Here is a 19,242-nt window from a genome sequence, read left to right on the forward strand (position 1 = left end):
GACCTCAAAGTCTTCAACCTGTCTGAAGTAAGTCATACATTTCACTTCCAATCTTCCTTGAAAACAGCAGCACAATATTCAGAACTCGGGAAGTCTACAGACAGGGGTGGTTTTGTCCTGGCAAAGAGAAAAGCAATTCATACGTCCTCTTTCTTCGTGTCGTCAGGTGGCAGTTGTGGGCTCCCTCTCACCAAACCAGAAGGCTGAGCTGATGCTGGATCCAGACAGCGGCGCTCTCGAGGATGTGGCCATCGTAAGGGAGGTGTTTGCAAGCTTGACAGAGTCCCGTGATGTGGAGCAGCTCAATCAGTTTTTCCAGGCTTTTGCAAACATCAGCAAGCAGGTGAATGCTTAACTTTTAGATTGACACATTTTCTGCCAAACAGGCCATGTGACACTTGTCCTGGGCCAGATGAATTTTTGCAGGAGCTAATAAGGAGCCACGGTTTGACTCAAAATGGTACATTCAGGTATTCCTCCTAAAGGAATTACCAGCGACGAGACCTCGAGTCATGCCCCTGATGCACTGAAGTACAAAGATGTGTCCCCAAGCTTGCCCTCATTTCTACAATGATTTCAGACAATTAAAACGTCCCCCTGAACTCCAACATGAATCCTTTTATTTCCAGAGAAACATCACCGTCCTCAGAAATCCAGATGTACGAGACACCATGTTGAACCTGACCTTGACGGCCCTTGCTCCTGAATTTGAAGACTTTGAGCCTGAAGACTTTCAGCTGTGGTTCCAGGGCAATTTGGCTCCTGTGATGGCAAGCCTCCATCCTGGCAGCTTGGCGGTGATTCCCAGTAACATCAGCTGTGTATCCTACTCAGCTATGTAAGAGATCATCTTTCTGAAGTCCACAGTTAGACATTCTGGGGTTGCACAATGTCAAACGGTGGCTCCAGACAAGTCACAATGATTGTTTGTTCTCTTCCTTTAGACTCACCGGTCTTGAGCAAAGTTTGCAATCCCTGCCACTGGACCTTTCACAGGGTGTGAGATCAAGCAAAAAATCGCTCAAGGAGACATTTACACGTACGTGGCAAAAACGCTTTGCTGGCAAACTTTTTAGCCGATTACCACTACTGTGATGATAACTGTATTGACCCATGCCCTTATTTCATATTTCTCTCAAACAGGTTGCTCAGTTCCAGATTCCTTCATGGTAAGTTAATTTCTCTGGACCTGTGTATTACATGGATCATTCAGCATTTGATCAAAATTTACAAGACACAAGTTTGGCACGTTTACGTCATTAAGGAGGCCACGTTAAGTTATTTTGAATTTAAATAGCTTTTGCCACTAGACTAACAATCATGTTTTGCTTGTCTCCAGTGCAAGGAGACCCCGGTTGATGGTAAGTCTGTAAAATGCCAGACATTTCATCTTTGATGACAAAATCGCATTCTGAAGCTACAATATCTCACACACCAATGTTGTCTTTTCACAGAGGACCTCATCTGTGCTGCAAGTGACAGGTAGGTGAATTACTGTTTTGTCCGGTGCTGAGTTTGCGTAGGTAAAGTTCTTTTACACAATCTAACTAAGGTGACCACGGTTTTGTTTTTCTATTGTTTTCCTCAGATCACAGCTCGAACACGCCCTGTCTTCAGGCAATTACTCTGAAGCCCTGTGCAATTTTACCATCACTGAGCATGCCTGTTCCTCGGTAAGGTTGTTTTCTCTGAGCTGTGGATCCCAGAGAAAGATTTGGCTTTTGCGACATTACCATCGTGAGACAAACCTCCATGATCTCTGACAGTCTTTGCTTCATTTTCTTGTCAATTTTTTTTTTCCAAGGCTGCACATCTTACACCCAGCAACTTGGCCACACTGCTGAAATGCTCACTGGAAAGCCAAAGGACATACCCGGTAGAGGTCTGGAAGCTTTTCTTCCAAAAAGCTTCCACTGACCTAGACCAGGCTCTTGCGACATTGGCCACCATGGTAAATCCAATCTCGCAATTTGGCAAAATTGGTGTTTCCCTGTGTGAATTCTGCGCCGAACCAAAATGATTTGTCCAATTCTAGGCCCCCAACAACAGCAGCCCATCCTTGTCAAATGCTCTTGAGGCCCTTGGAGAGGTGAGAATTGCCAACTTCAGCCAGGCGCAGCTGCAGAGTGATGGCTTTGTCAGCGACTGGTTCGGGACAAAGATTCGTCCGTTTTTGGCCTCTCCATCCCCCAACTTCCTGTTCTGCCTTACCACCAAGAACTTCAGCTGCCATACGTACCAGACTGTGTAAGCAAATATGCGATATATTGCTCCACTGTGAACAAGATTGCAGGGGAACCTGCAGTTTTCCAGTTGTTAAGATGTTAAAAGGCTTCTCTCAAATTTTAGCATCCAGGCATTCAGCAGCCAAAGGCCATCCATGGACAGAGAAAGACAGCAAGCAGTCTTCACTCATTTCATCAAACCATTCCTTTCAAGAAATGACTCATCAGGTAAAGGCTGGCACTCAGGCTCAATTTGGTAAAGGTCTGATAACATGTGGTGGTAATACCCCGTCACTGTCTTTGCTTGTGTCTTCTTCGCAGATCCTGGCTGTGTCTCATTGATCAGAGGTAGTAAAGAGTGGCTAGAGGGAAACTTCGGCAACTTCTCGGAATTTGCAACCCTGCAGGATTTGCAAGCCCTCAATCCCAACTTCTCCAGTGTAAGTGGTGACTGCAGTTGTAGTATTCTTCTCTCAAACTGACATGTCTCACCTATGGTTTTGCAATTACTGCTTTTTAATTTCATATTGATTCCCTCTGGTAGGCCGAAGCGTTGTCAGTGCTCACTCCTACTCAGATGGCACAGCTGACACTGAGCTCAGGTGCCGCGAATGACACAGACCAAATTGACCGTGTGTTTGAGCGACTTGAGGAGGGCAATGCTCTGGAAAATGTGGATGAATTCCTGACACAGCTGACAGCAGATGGAGAGGTAGGCTACTCTTGACACCGGGGGAAGAAGGACAATCTTGGGCTTTTAAACGAGCACACTCTGTACTTAGATATGTATCTAAACATTTACATCAGTTGTAGGGGACTCATTCATATCAAATTATTTGTTACATTCTTTCTGTCCTCCTGTATGGTGTACTTGCAACATGTAAACTTGTGTGGTATTTAAATCCTCCTGTGTTGTAATTTGACAGGTCCCTGATTTCCAACCTGCTGTGAGAGATCGCATGATGAATAGGACCTTTACCATCGTCAGTCCCCATTTCCCGAGCTTCACGGATCGCGACTGGTTTGTTTGGTTCCACCTGAAACTGGTTGCTATCCTGCCAAGTTTCAATCCAGAGATGCTCAAGAATGCAACCTCAAACATTAACTGCACAAACTACCATGTCGTGTGAGTAGCATTTAACAAACAAGCAAGATCCAGTGGACCAAAGTAGAAAACGCTGACTGTGTAAGAATGCTGTTTTTTTTCTTTTTCTTTTTGGCTCTTTGCAGCGTGAGGGGGATGGCCAAAGCATTCCCTGCAATGAAGTCGGGTCGACGAGAAGGAATCGCAGAGGTTCTACTGGGCTACCTGAGAAAATCTGCCAGTGTCATCAACGAGCCAGGTAGGGCTGACGCAGTGAACTGCGCCATGTGGTTGCTTGTGTGGACGTGGACTTGTGAAAGAATTGGCTGAAATGGCACTGAGAGGAATACTGGCACTTGACTTGTTCCATGTGCATCAAGGAAAAATAATGCTTGTTAAATGTTACATGTGCTAACGTCCATCTACGTGCCTTAGTTTGCAGGCAAGGAATTCAGAGTGATGCCGAATGGCTTGAAGCAAACCTCGGCCCATTTTCCCAATACACAACATACTCTGACCTCAAAGTCTTCAACCTGTCTGAAGTAAGTCATACATTTCACTTCCAATCTTCCTTGAAAACAGCAGCACAATATTCAGAACTCGGGAAGTCTACAGACAGGGGTGGTTTTGTCCTGGCAAAGAGAAAAGCAATTCATACGTCCTCTTTCTTCGTGTCGTCAGGTGGCAGTTGTGGGCTCCCTCTCACCAAACCAGAAGGCTGAGCTGATGCTGGATCCAGACAGCGGCGCTCTCGAGGATGTGGCCATCGTAAGGGAGGTGTTTGCAAGCTTGACAGAGTCCCGTGATGTGGAGCAGCTCAATCAGTTTTTCCAGGCTTTTGCAAACATCAGCAAGCAGGTGAATGCTTAACTTTTAGATTGACACATTTTCTGCCAAACAGGCCATGTGACACTTGTCCTGGGCCAGATGAATTTTTGCAGGAGCTAATAAGGAGCCACGGTTTGACTCAAAATGGTACATTCAGGTATTCCTCCTAAAGGAATTACCAGCGACGAGACCTCGAGTCATGCCCCTGATGCACTGAAGTACAAAGATGTGACCCCAAGCTTGCCCTCATTTCTACAATGATTTCAGACAATTAAAACTTCCCCCTGAACTCCAACATGAATCCTTTTATTTCCAGAGAAACATCACCGTCCTCAGAAATCCAGATGTACGAGACACCATGTTGAACCTGACCTTGACGGCCCTTGCTCCTGAATTTGAAGACTTTGAGCCTGAAGACTTTCAGCTGTGGTTCCAGGGCAATTTGGCTCCTGTGATGGCAAGCCTCCATCCTGGCAGCTTGGCGGTGATTCCCAGTAACATCAGCTGTGTATCCTACTCAGCTATGTAAGAGATCATCTTTCTGAAGTCCACAGTTAGACATTCTGGGGTTGCACAATGTCAAACGGTGGCTCCAGACAAGTCACAATGATTGTTTGTTCTCTTCCTTTAGACTCACCGGTCTTGAGCAAAGTTTGCAATCCCTGCCACTGGACCTTTCACAGGGTGTGAGATCAAGCAAAAAATCGCTCAAGGAGACATTTACACGTACGTGGCAAAAACGCTTTGCTGGCAAACTTTTTTAGCCGATTACCACTACTGTGATGATAACTGTATTGACCCATGCCCTTATTTCATATTTCTCTCAAACAGGTTGCTCAGTTCCAGATTCCTTCATGGTAAGTTAATTTCTCTGGACCTGTGTATTACATGGATCATTCAGCATTTGATCAAAATTTACAAGACACAAGTTTGGCACGTTTACGTCATTAAGGAGGCCACGTTAAGTTATTTTGAATTTAAATAGCTTTTGCCACTAGACTAACAATCATGTTTTGCTTGTCTCCAGTGCAAGGAGACCCCGGTTGATGGTAAGTCTGTAAAATGCCAGACATTTCATCTTTGATGACAAAATCGCATTCTGAAGCTACAATATCTCACACACCAATGTTGTCTTTTCACAGAGGACCTCATCTGTGCTGCAAGTGACAGGTAGGTGAATTACTGTTTTGTCCGGTGCTGAGTTTGCGTAGGTAAAGTTCTTTTACACAATCTAACTAAGGTGACCACGGTTTTGTTTTTCTATTGTTTTCCTCAGATCACAGCTCGAACACGCCCTGTCTTCAGGCAATTACTCTGAAGCCCTGTGCAATTTTACCATCACTGAGCATGCCTGTTCCTCGGTAAGGTTGTTTTCTCTGAGCTGTGAATCCCAGAGAAAGATTTGGCTTTTGCGACATTACCATCGTGAGACAAACCTCCATGATCTCTGACAGTCTTTGCTTCATTTTCTTGTCAATTTTTTTTTCCAAGGCTGCACATCTTACACCCAGCAACTTGGCCACACTGCTGAAATGCTCACTGGAAAGCCAAAGGACATACCCGGTAGAGGTCTGGAAGCTTTTCTTCCAAAAAGCTTCCACTGACCTAGACCAGGCTCTTGCGACATTGGCCACCATGGTAAATCCAATCTCGCAATTTGGCAAAATTGGTGTTTCCCTGTGTGAATTCTGCGCCGAACCAAAATGATTTGTCCAATTCTAGGCCCCCAACAACAGCAGCCCATCCTTGTCAAATGCTCTTGAGGCCCTTGGAGAGGTGAGAATTGCCAACTTCAGCCAGGCGCAGCTGCAGAGTGATGGCTTTGTCAGCGACTGGTTCGGGACAAAGATTCGTCCGTTTTTGGCCTCTCCATCCCCCAACTTCCTGTTCTGCCTTACCACCAAGAACTTCAGCTGCCATACGTACCAGACTGTGTAAGCAAATATGCGATATATTGCTCCACTGTGAACAAGATTGCAGGGGAACCTGCAGTTTTCCAGTTGTTAAGATGTTAAAAGGCTTCTCTCAAATTTTAGCATCCAGGCATTCAGCAGCCAAAGGCCATCCATGGACAGAGAAAGACAGCAAGCAGTCTTCACTCATTTCATCAAACCATTCCTTTCAAGAAATGACTCATCAGGTAAAGGCTGGCACTCAGGCTCAATTTGGTAAAGGTCTGATAACATGTGGTGGTAATACCCCGTCACTGTCTTTGCTTGTGTCTTCTTCGCAGATCCTGGCTGTGTCTCATTGATCAGAGGTAGTAAAGAGTGGCTAGAGGGAAACTTCGGCAACTTCTCGGAATTTGCAACCCTGCAGGATTTGCAAGCCCTCAATCCCAACTTCTCCAGTGTAAGTGGTGACTGCAGTTGTAGTATTCTTCTCTCAAACTGACATGTCTCACCTATGGTTTTGCAATTACTGCTTTTTAATTTCATATTGATTCCCTCTGGTAGGCCGAAGCGTTGTCAGTGCTCACTCCTACTCAGATGGCACAGCTGACACTGAGCTCAGGTGCCGCGAATGACACAGACCAAATTGACCGTGTGTTTGAGCGACTTGAGGAGGGCAATGCTCTGGAAAATGTGGATGAATTCCTGACACAGCTGACAGCAGATGGAGAGGTAGGCTACTCTTGACACCGGGGGAAGAAGGACAATCTTGGGCTTTTAAACGAGCACACTCTGTACTTAGATATGTATCTAAACATTTACATCAGTTGTAGGGGACTCATTCATATCAAATTATTTGTTACATTCTTTCTGTCCTCCTGTATGGTGTACTTGCAACATGTAAACTTGTGTGGTATTTAAATCCTCCTGTGTTGTAATTTGACAGGTCCCTGATTTCCAACCTGCTGTGAGAGATCGCATGATGAATAGGACCTTTACCATCGTCAGTCCCCATTTCCCGAGCTTCACGGATCGCGACTGGTTTGTTTGGTTCCACCTGAAACTGGTTGCTATCCTGCCAAGTTTCAATCCAGAGATGCTCAAGAATGCAACCTCAAACATTAACTGCACAAACTACCATGTCGTGTGAGTAGCATTTAACAAACAAGCAAGATCCAGTGGACCAAAGTAGAAAACGCTGACTGTGTAAGAATGCTGTTTTTTTTTCTTTTTCTTTTTTGGCTCTTTGCAGCGTGAGGGGGATGGCCAAAGCATTCCCTGCAATGAAGTCGGGTCGACGAGAAGGAATCGCAGAGGTTCTACTGGGCTACCTGAGAAAATCTGCCAGTGTCATCAACGAGCCAGGTAGGGCTGACGCAGTGAACTGCGCCATGTGGTTGCTTGTGTGGACGTGGACTTGTGAAAGAATTGGCTGAAATGGCACTGAGAGGAATACTGGCACTTGACTTGTTCCATGTGCATCAAGGAAAAATAATGCTTGTTAAATGTTACATGTGCTAACGTCCATCTACGTGCCTTAGTTTGCAGGCAAGGAATTCAGAGTGATGCCGAATGGCTTGAAGCAAACCTCGGCCCATTTTCCCAATACACAACATACTCTGACCTCAAAGTCTTCAACCTGTCTGAAGTAAGTCATACATTTCACTTCCAATCTTCCTTGAAAACAGCAGCACAATATTCAGAACTCGGGAAGTCTACAGACAGGGGTGGTTTTGTCCTGGCAAAGAGAAAAGCAATTCATACGTCCTCTTTCTTCGTGTCGTCAGGTGGCAGTTGTGGGCTCCCTCTCACCAAACCAGAAGGCTGAGCTGATGCTGGATCCAGACAGCGGCGCTCTCGAGGATGTGGCCATCGTAAGGGAGGTGTTTGCAAGCTTGACAGAGTCCCGTGATGTGGAGCAGCTCAATCAGTTTTTCCAGGCTTTTGCAAACATCAGCAAGCAGGTGAATGCTTAACTTTTAGATTGACACATTTTCTGCCAAACAGGCCATGTGACACTTGTCCTGGGCCAGATGAATTTTTGCAGGAGCTAATAAGGAGCCACGGTTTGACTCAAAATGGTACATTCAGGTATTCCTCCTAAAGGAATTACCAGCGACGAGACCTCGAGTCATGCCCCTGATGCACTGAAGTACAAAGATGTGTCCCCAAGCTTGCCCTCATTTCTACAATGATTTCAGACAATTAAAACGTCCCCCTGAACTCCAACATGAATCCTTTTATTTCCAGAGAAACATCACCGTCCTCAGAAATCCAGATGTACGAGACACCATGTTGAACCTGACCTTGACGGCCCTTGCTCCTGAATTTGAAGACTTTGAGCCTGAAGACTTTCAGCTGTGGTTCCAGGGCAATTTGGCTCCTGTGATGGCAAGCCTCCATCCTGGCAGCTTGGCGGTGATTCCCAGTAACATCAGCTGTGTATCCTACTCAGCTATGTAAGAGATCATCTTTCTGAAGTCCACAGTTAGACATTCTGGGGTTGCACAATGTCAAACGGTGGCTCCAGACAAGTCACAATGATTGTTTGTTCTCTTCCTTTAGACTCACCGGTCTTGAGCAAAGTTTGCAATCCCTGCCACTGGACCTTTCACAGGGTGTGAGATCAAGCAAAAAATCGCTCAAGGAGACATTTACACGTACGTGGCAAAAACGCTTTGCTGGCAAACTTTTTTAGCCGATTACCACTACTGTGATGATAACTGTATTGACCCATGCCCTTATTTCATATTTCTCTCAAACAGGTTGCTCAGTTCCAGATTCCTTCATGGTAAGTTAATTTCTCTGGACCTGTGTATTACATGGATCATTCAGCATTTGATCAAAATTTACAAGACACAAGTTTGGCACGTTTACGTCATTAAGGAGGCCACGTTAAGTTATTTTGAATTTAAATAGCTTTTGCCACTAGACTAACAATCATGTTTTGCTTGTCTCCAGTGCAAGGAGACCCCGGTTGATGGTAAGTCTGTAAAATGCCAGACATTTCATCTTTGATGACAAAATCGCATTCTGAAGCTACAATATCTCACACACCAATGTTGTCTTTTCACAGAGGACCTCATCTGTGCTGCAAGTGACAGGTAGGTGAATTACTGTTTTGTCCGGTGCTGAGTTTGCGTAGGTAAAGTTCTTTTACACAATCTAACTAAGGTGACCACGGTTTTGTTTTTCTATTGTTTTCCTCAGATCACAGCTCGAACACGCCCTGTCTTCAGGCAATTACTCTGAAGCCCTGTGCAATTTTACCATCACTGAGCATGCCTGTTCCTCGGTAAGGTTGTTTTCTCTGAGCTGTGGATCCCAGAGAAAGATTTGGCTTTTGCGACATTACCATCGTGAGACAAACCTCCATGATCTCTGACAGTCTTTGCTTCATTTTCTTGTCAATTTTTTTTTTCCAAGGCTGCACATCTTACACCCAGCAACTTGGCCACACTGCTGAAATGCTCACTGGAAAGCCAAAGGACATACCCGGTAGAGGTCTGGAAGCTTTTCTTCCAAAAAGCTTCCACTGACCTAGACCAGGCTCTTGCGACATTGGCCACCATGGTAAATCCAATCTCGCAATTTGGCAAAATTGGTGTTTCCCTGTGTGAATTCTGCGCCGAACCAAAATGATTTGTCCAATTCTAGGCCCCCAACAACAGCAGCCCATCCTTGTCAAATGCTCTTGAGGCCCTTGGAGAGGTGAGAATTGCCAACTTCAGCCAGGCGCAGCTGCAGAGTGATGGCTTTGTCAGCGACTGGTTCGGGACAAAGATTCGTCCGTTTTTGGCCTCTCCATCCCCCAACTTCCTGTTCTGCCTTACCACCAAGAACTTCAGCTGCCATACGTACCAGACTGTGTAAGCAAATATGCGATATATTGCTCCACTGTGAACAAGATTGCAGGGGAACCTGCAGTTTTCCAGTTGTTAAGATGTTAAAAGGCTTCTCTCAAATTTTAGCATCCAGGCATTCAGCAGCCAAAGGCCATCCATGGACAGAGAAAGACAGCAAGCAGTCTTCACTCATTTCATCAAACCATTCCTTTCAAGAAATGACTCATCAGGTAAAGGCTGGCACTCAGGCTCAATTTGGTAAAGGTCTGATAACATGTGGTGGTAATACCCCGTCACTGTCTTTGCTTGTGTCTTCTTCGCAGATCCTGGCTGTGTCTCATTGATCAGAGGTAGTAAAGAGTGGCTAGAGGGAAACTTCGGCAACTTCTCGGAATTTGCAACCCTGCAGGATTTGCAAGCCCTCAATCCCAACTTCTCCAGTGTAAGTGGTGACTGCAGTTGTAGTATTCTTCTCTCAAACTGACATGTCTCACCTATGGTTTTGCAATTACTGCTTTTTAATTTCATATTGATTCCCTCTGGTAGGCCGAAGCGTTGTCAGTGCTCACTCCTACTCAGATGGCACAGCTGACACTGAGCTCAGGTGCCGCGAATGACACAGACCAAATTGACCGTGTGTTTGAGCGACTTGAGGAGGGCAATGCTCTGGAAAATGTGGATGAATTCCTGACACAGCTGACAGCAGATGGAGAGGTAGGCTACTCTTGACACCGGGGGAAGAAGGACAATCTTGGGCTTTTAAACGAGCACACTCTGTACTTAGATATGTATCTAAACATTTACATCAGTTGTAGGGGACTCATTCATATCAAATTATTTGTTACATTCTTTCTGTCCTCCTGTATGGTGTACTTGCAACATGTAAACTTGTGTGGTATTTAAATCCTCCTGTGTTGTAATTTGACAGGTCCCTGATTTCCAACCTGCTGTGAGAGATCGCATGATGAATAGGACCTTTACCATCGTCAGTCCCCATTTCCCGAGCTTCACGGATCGCGACTGGTTTGTTTGGTTCCACCTGAAACTGGTTGCTATCCTGCCAAGTTTCAATCCAGAGATGCTCAAGAATGCAACCTCAAACATTAACTGCACAAACTACCATGTCGTGTGAGTAGCATTTAACAAACAAGCAAGATCCAGTGGACCAAAGTAGAAAACGCTGACTGTGTAAGAATGCTGTTTTTTTTCTTTTTCTTTTTGGCTCTTTGCAGCGTGAGGGGGATGGCCAAAGCATTCCCTGCAATGAAGTCGGGTCGACGAGAAGGAATCGCAGAGGTTCTACTGGGCTACCTGAGAAAATCTGCCAGTGTCATCAACGAGCCAGGTAGGGCTGACGCAGTGAACTGCGCCATGTGGTTGCTTGTGGGGACGTGGACTTGTGAAAGAATTGGCTGAAATGGCACTGAGAGGAAAACTGGCACTTGACTTGTTCCATGTGCATCAAGGAAAAATAATGCTTGTTAAATGTAACATGTGCTAACGTCCATCTACGTGCCTTAGTTTGCAGGCAAGGAATTCAGAGTGATGCCGAATGGCTTGAAGCAAACCTCGGCCCATTTTCCCAATACACAACATACTCTGACCTCAAAGTCTTCAACCTGTCTGAAGTAAGTCATACATTTCACTTCCAATCTTCCTTGAAAACAGCAGCACAATATTCAGAACTCGGGAAGTCTACAGACAGGGGTGGTTTTGTCCTGGCAAAGAGAAAAGCAATTCATACGTCCTCTTTCTTCGTGTCGTCAGGTGGCAGTTGTGGGCTCCCTCTCACCAAACCAGAAGGCTGAGCTGATGCTGGATCCAGACAGCGGCGCTCTCGAGGATGTGGCCATCGTAAGGGAGGTGTTTGCAAGCTTGACAGAGTCCCGTGATGTGGAGCAGCTCAATCAGTTTTTCCAGGCTTTTGCAAACATCAGCAAGCAGGTGAATGCTTAACTTTTAGATTGACACATTTTCTGCCAAACAGGCCATGTGACACTTGTCCTGGGCCAGATGAATTTTTGCAGGAGCTAATAAGGAGCCACGGTTTGACTCAAAATGGTACATTCAGGTATTCCTCCTAAAGGAATTACCAGCGACGAGACCTCGAGTCATGCCCCTGATGCACTGAAGTACAAAGATGTGTCCCCAAGCTTGCCCTCATTTCTACAATGATTTCAGACAATTAAAACGTCCCCCTGAACTCCAACATGAATCCTTTTATTTCCAGAGAAACATCACCGTCCTCAGAAATCCAGATGTACGAGACACCATGTTGAACCTGACCTTGACGGCCCTTGCTCCTGAATTTGAAGACTTTGAGCCTGAAGACTTTCAGCTGTGGTTCCAGGGCAATTTGGCTCCTGTGATGGCAAGCCTCCATCCTGGCAGCTTGGCGGTGATTCCCAGTAACATCAGCTGTGTATCCTACTCAGCTATGTAAGAGATCATCTTTCTGAAGTCCACAGTTAGACATTCTGGGGTTGCACAATGTCAAACGGTGGCTCCAGACAAGTCACAATGATTGTTTGTTCTCTTCCTTTAGACTCACCGGTCTTGAGCAAAGTTTGCAATCCCTGCCACTGGACCTTTCACAGGGTGTGAGATCAAGCAAAAAATCGCTCAAGGAGACATTTACACGTACGTGGCAAAAACGCTTTGCTGGCAAACTTTTTTAGCCGATTACCACTACTGTGATGATAACTGTATTGACCCATGCCCTTATTTCATATTTCTCTCAAACAGGTTGCTCAGTTCCAGATTCCTTCATGGTAAGTTAATTTCTCTGGACCTGTGTATTACATGGATCATTCAGCATTTGATCAAAATTTACAAGACACAAGTTTGGCACGTTTACGTCATTAAGGAGGCCACGTTAAGTTATTTTGAATTTAAATAGCTTTTGCCACTAGACTAACAATCATGTTTTGCTTGTCTCCAGTGCAAGGAGACCCCGGTTGATGGTAAGTCTGTAAAATGCCAGACATTTCATCTTTGATGACAAAATCGCATTCTGAAGCTACAATATCTCACACACCAATGTTGTCTTTTCACAGAGGACCTCATCTGTGCTGCAAGTGACAGGTAGGTGAATTACTGTTTTGTCCGGTGCTGAGTTTGCGTAGGTAAAGTTCTTTTACACAATCTAACTAAGGTGACCACGGTTTTGTTTTTCTATTGTTTTCCTCAGATCACAGCTCGAACACGCCCTGTCTTCAGGCAATTACTCTGAAGCCCTGTGCAATTTTACCATCACTGAGCATGCCTGTTCCTCGGTAAGGTTGTTTTCTCTGAGCTGTGGATCCCAGAGAAAGATTTGGCTTTTGCGACATTACCATCGTGAGACAAACCTCCATGATCTCTGACAGTCTTTGCTTCATTTTCTTGTCAATTTTTTTTTCCAAGGCTGCACATCTTACACCCAGCAACTTGGCCACACTGCTGAAATGCTCACTGGAAAGCCAAAGGACATACCCGGTAGAGGTCTGGAAGCTTTTCTTCCAAAAAGCTTCCACTGACCTAGACCAGGCTCTTGCGACATTGGCCACCATGGTAAATCCAATCTCGCAATTTGGCAAAATTGGTGTTTCCCTGTGTGAATTCAGCGCCGAACCAAAATGATTTGTCCAATTCTAGGCCCCCAACAACAGCAGCCCATCCTTGGCAAATGCTCTTGAGGCCCTTGGAGAGGTGAGAATTGCCAACTTCAGCCAGGCGCAGCTGCAGAGTGATTGCTTTGTCAGCGACTGGTTCGGGACAAAGATTCGTCCGTTTTTGGCCTCTCCATCCCCCAACTTCCTGTTCTGCCTTACCACCAAGAGCTTCAGCTGCCATACGTACCAGACTGTGTAAGCAAATATGCGATATATTGCTCCACTGTGAACAAGATTGCAGGGGAACCTGCAGTTTTCCAGTTGTTAAGATGTTAAAAGGCTTCTCTCAAATTTTAGCATCCAGGCATTCAGCAGCCAAAGGCCATCCATGGACAGAGAAAGACAGCAAGCAGTCTTCACTCATTTCATCAAACCATTCCTTTCAAGAAATGACTCATCAGGTAAAGGCTGGCACTCAGGCTCAATTTGGTAAAGGCTTGATAACATGTGGTGGTAATACCCCGTCACTGTCTTTGTTTGTGTCTTCTTCGCAGATCCTGGCTGTGTCTCATTGATCAGAGGTAGTAAAGAGTGGCTAGAGGGAAACTTCGGCAACTTCTCGGAATTTGCAACCCTGCAAGATTTGCAAGCCCTCAATCCCAACTTCTCCAGTGTAAGTGGTGACTGCAGTTGTAGTATTCTTCTCTCAAACTGACATGTCTCACCTATGGTTTTGCAATTACTGCTTTTTAATTTCATATTGATTCCCTCTCGTAGGCCGCAGCGTTGTCAGTGCTCACTCCTACTCAGGTGGCACAGCTGACACTGAGCTCAGGTGCCGCGAATGACACAGACCAAATTGACCGTGTGTTTGAGCGACTTGAGGAGGGCAATGCTCTGGAAAATGTGGATGAATTCCTGACACAGCTGACAGCAGATGGAGAGGTAGGCTACTCTTGACACCGGGGGAAGAAGGACAATCTTGGGCTTTTAAACGAGCACACTCTGTACTTAGATATGTATCTAAACATTTACATCCGTTGTTGGGGACTCATTCATATCAAATTATTTGTTACATTCTTTCTGTCCTCCTGTATGGTGTACTTGCAACATGTAAACTTGTGTGGTATTTAAATCCTCCTGTGTCGTAATTTGACAGGTCCCTGATTTCCAACCTGTTGTGAGAGATCGCATGATGAATAGGACCTTTACCATCGTCAGTCCCCATTTCCCGAGCTTCACGGATCGCGACTGGTTTGTTTGGTTCCACCTGAAACTGGTTGCTATCCTGCCAAGTTTCAATCCAGAGATGCTCAAGAATGCAACTTCAAACATTAACTGCACAAACTACCATGTCGTGTGAGTAGCATTTAACAAACAAGCAAGATCCAGTGGACCAAAGTAGAAAACGCTGACTGTGTAAGAATGCTGTTTTTTTTCTTTTTCTTTTTTGGCTCTTTGCAGCGTGAGGGGGATGGCCAAAGCATTCCCTGCAATGAAGTCGGGTCGACGAGAAGGAATCGCAGAGGTTCTACTGGGCTACCTGAGAAAATCTGCCAGTGTCATCAACAAGCCAGGTAGGGCTGACGCAGTGAACTGCGCCACGTGGTTGCTTGTGTGGACTTGGACTTAAAAGAATGGGCTGAAATGGCACTGAGAGGGAAAACTGGCACTTGGCTTCTTCCATGTGCATCAAAATAATGCTTGTTAAATGTTACATGTGCTAACGTCCATCTATGTGCCTTAGTTTGCAGGCAAGGAATTCAGAGTGATGCCGAATGGCTTGAAGCAAACTTCGGCCCATTTTTCCAATACATAACATACTCTGACCTCAAAGTCTTCAACCTGTCTGAAGTAAGTTATACATTTCACTTCCAATCTTCCTTGAAAACACTAGTATACAGAACACAATTGTTCCTTTTCTGAAGTACTATTTGAATGGTTAATTTTGATGATTTATTTTGATTATTTAATTATTGACTTGTATTACCATTAAGGCCTTTACATGCCAGGGACATAATAAACAAACAATAGAAATATGCAAAAATTCCTTTAATTACATCCAACTCAAACAGCAGTCAGAAAACAGTAAATACAAAGAATGATAGGATAATTGTTTTTCGTTAATTCCTGGAACATTTTGATTGAAAAGGGCTCCCAGACATTGGTTGTCCATTTTGTGTACTGTTTAACTGGTGTGATCCATATCTCGGTCACTGTCCACTGCCTCTTTTCCAAGGTTTTGGTAGGATTATTACAGAGTGGCAGTGCATTCATAACCAAATGTCTGTGTGTGTATCTCTTTGTGTATCTGTGAGGATATGTTGCCAGGCCTGTAGACCCAATAGAGGGTTCTGCTTGAGTTAATTTGGTTACAAAGAGTAATGGTTGTCCACAAAACAGAAAGAAATTGGAGAAAGATTTTGTTAAAACTAAGTATTTGTTAAATATTGTTTTTGTCTTATATCCTTCTCTTAGGTGACAGTGCTAGACTCTCTTTCTCCAAGTCAAAAAGCTGAATTGCTTCTTGAACCAAATAACTTGTCAAATGAAACCCTTGCAAGACTTGCGTTCACAGAACTAAGTGTGTCATCCCGTGTGGAAGACCTTGGTTCTTTCTTTGACACATTTGTTAGTGGTGCTGCAGAGGTAAGAATCTTAATTATATTTAGCTTATTCAATTTTTTCCTATTAAAATAAAAAATAAACTGTATGGATTTTTTTTCTAGCAAAACTTGACAACCCTTGACCCAAGAGTCCGTGATACCATCCTGAATCTGACACTAATGGCACTTGGACCAAAACTATCAATGCTAGATGCTGAGGGATTCAGGTTATGGTTCCAGGTCTACCTACATCTGTTCCTTCCAGGCACTAAGTCAAGCACACTTGAAATTATTCCAAGAAACATCAGCTGTGACTCCTATCAAGAGATGTAAGTGACAACTCTATTTTTCAACTTGTTATATTGACCAAAAGTGTAGAAAAGGGAATGGAAATAAAGAATGGAAACATTCTGTTACACAGTTTGGTGAACGGAAGAATTTTTATTCTATTCACAGTGTGAAGGGGTTCGACAATGTTTTCACTCATCTCTCCGTGAGGCAGACCCAGCAGGTTTTCACCTTCACAATGGACTATCTGAGGAGACAATCCTCCTTAGGTAACTTGGATAGCATAATAGCTTAACATTACATTGGCTAGTACATGTGTGCTGTGGGTGTGTATAAATCGACATTGCTATGTTTGGTATGGAATGTTCAGTTTAAAGATTCAGTATTTTGATTCCTAGGTCTCTCTTGTGTTGAATCTGTAAATGATGACAAACACTGGCTGGAAGACAACTTTGGTCGGTTCCGTGAGCATGCCTCCTACAGAGATTTCGTGACCTTGAAGAACAATTTCAATGGAGTAAGTGTTGCCCTTTAGTCTTTGTCAGTTTCACATGATAACATATGTACGTGTTAAAATAGTTGCCCTATAGTATGTTTTGTTAATATGGATTGCTTGTAATTTCACTTGGATTACAGTTCATAATCAGCTGATTTAACAGTTTTTTAACTTTTGAATTTATGCATGGATTCTGTGAAAAAAACATTTTTGACTATTTTCACTAGTGGCCAGGTTGTGTGGCTTTGCACAACATCAATGAGACAATGTTTACAAAAGTTCAATCCCGGGTAGAGGGAGCATGAGCTTGTTGGTTTTAGCCATCAGCTAAATTTACAATAATCTGCCAAATTTGAAGATATGTGTCAAACTAAGCTAAACAGTTAGAATACATACAGACAGCTATTAGCTGAGCTAGTGCGCTGTGCAACATAGAGCCAGGGGTGAGAGGCTGTGGACAGAGCAGATTAAAATATATTTACCCAAGATGTTTCATTGCACTTACAGTAACAAGTATAGTCATCAGCTCAATGTATGTGTATGTGTGTGTGTGTGTGTGTGTGTGTGTGTGTGTGTGTGTGTGTGTGTGTGTGTGTGTGTGTGCGTGTGTGTGGAGGAGTTCAGCACTGAAGCAGAGAGCATGGGAGAGGCTGTAGTGTGATAAAACATTACTCCAAAACATTAAAAAGTACACATTAGGGCACCTGGTTAGCTTAGTCGGTAGAGCTGGTGACCCATGGAGTTGCTGCAGCGGCCCAGGTTCGAATCCGACCTGTGGCCCTTGCTGCGTGTCATCCCCTCTCTCTCTGCCCCCCTTTCCTGTCTATCTTCGGCTGTCACTATACAATAAAGGCAATAAAAGGCCAAAAATAAATAAATAAATAAATAAAAACACAACACACGAAATAACCAGTAATATCAGAGCTTATCATACTATAGTCTTAAATAATTTATCCCTAGGCCCATTTAATAATAGCATTTAATGGGCCATGGGTTCGAGTCTGACCTGTGGCCTTTTGCTGTGTGTCACCCCCCCCCCCACTCTCTCACCCTTTCCTTATTTATACACATATATAAATGGCCTTAGCTGGAGAAAACAGACGTATAAATTGATGCATAGTGGGAAGCTGGAACTAGGTATTTATTCAAATGTGCTAATTAGATGACTGTGTAACATGGGAAGTCATAAGCTTAACCTAAGAATACAACTGCATGCCATAATAGATTTCACTTTTGGTGTTCACTTACTGATATGCTGTTTGTCACTTTTAGGTGGAGGTTGCAGATCTTCTCACTTTCAGTCAGCTGGCCCAACTTGCAGCAACTCCCTCACAGCTAAAAAGGATGCAGGATGTGACCAAGATAATGGCAGTCATCAACCCTGTTGACTTTGGTGCTTTCTTTGATACAGTCTCACCAGCCATTGAGGTAAACATCTACATATATGACACTTGTTTTTTGCTCTGATAGTAATTTACACAGTATTTGTAGGATTTGTAGGTATAATCTTTACTTTGGTGTCATCTAGTGGTTGTGTCAAGAATAACACTATTTGCCACATGTACACTGAAATACCAGTTTATAGGGTACTATAACACTTAAAACCAGTCTCTTTGGACAACTCTGCAATAAATTGTACCTTCATTAAGGGTATGAAAAAGAGGTATTAAATTAACGTAATGGTCAAGTTTGTGGTGCTTTTAAAATGCAAAGTTAGTATTATGTCCAGCCACATATATCACTCACACTTTTGTAAGTGAGAAAGCAAAACCTGACCTTTAGCTGCCTGGTTGCTTGTTGAGCAAGCTAGCAAACATCAACCAGAAAAAAAGTGAGCTTCAGTGTTGTTTTGCTGACTAACATTAGCAAGTTTTTTTTATTTTACATTTTTTGCAGCATCATACACTCAAATGCCAATTGGGTATGTCTAGCTAAAACTAATGCATAGCGATACAACAGCTCTGCAATAAATTTTACCTTTGTGAAGGTGATAGAAACTGTTTTAGAGAGGTGTTGAATTAAGTTAATGAAGGTTGTGGTGTTGTATTGTATTACTTTATATTCCACCTCATTCAACTGTATCATATTTTTGTAGCAGTAACATGACATTACCTGTGAACAACAGCAAATATTAGCTTTCTAGATGGACACATTTTGTCTTGTATCTTTGCTTATTGAACAAGCTAGCAAATGCCCACCAGGAAAAAGTGCACTCGCTAACATCTTTATTTTCAGGCTAACTAAAGCTAGCAAGTTAACTAAGCAGTTACTGTAGCAATTTAAACTCAATGAAATCTACCTGGTAGCTGCACTGTTGAGGTTGGTTAGTTTAGGTGTAGAGTTGGGTGGGCTTCTTTCTTCAATACCACAGCAAAACACACTTTT

At 43.9% G+C, this 19,242-nt stretch overlaps 1 protein-coding gene across 1 annotated transcript in view; it reads left to right on the forward strand.

The window, feature by feature from the left end:
- The window catches only part of LOC127355779 (uncharacterized), a 34,553-nt gene that overhangs the window by 2,374 nt on the left and 12,937 nt on the right, over nt 1-19,242 (forward strand). The window contains exons 4-15 of the mRNA XM_051386986.1: nt 5,860-6,071; nt 6,174-6,277; nt 10,198-10,316; nt 14,245-14,412; nt 14,627-14,826; nt 14,932-15,044; nt 15,215-15,321; nt 15,946-16,116; nt 16,197-16,402; nt 16,530-16,630; nt 16,760-16,878; nt 18,130-18,285. Coding sequence (XP_051242946.1) covers nt 5,860-6,071; nt 6,174-6,277; nt 10,198-10,316; nt 14,245-14,412; nt 14,627-14,826; nt 14,932-15,044; nt 15,215-15,321; nt 15,946-16,116; nt 16,197-16,402; nt 16,530-16,630; nt 16,760-16,878; nt 18,130-18,285 — 1,776 coding nt within the window. The remainder of the gene's footprint in view (nt 1-5,859; nt 6,072-6,173; nt 6,278-10,197; nt 10,317-14,244; nt 14,413-14,626; nt 14,827-14,931; nt 15,045-15,214; nt 15,322-15,945; nt 16,117-16,196; nt 16,403-16,529; nt 16,631-16,759; nt 16,879-18,129; nt 18,286-19,242) is intronic.

This window comes from Dicentrarchus labrax, unplaced genomic scaffold (assembly GCF_905237075.1).
Source record: "Dicentrarchus labrax unplaced genomic scaffold, dlabrax2021, whole genome shotgun sequence".
Classification (NCBI taxonomy): Eukaryota; Metazoa; Chordata; class Actinopteri; family Moronidae; genus Dicentrarchus; species Dicentrarchus labrax.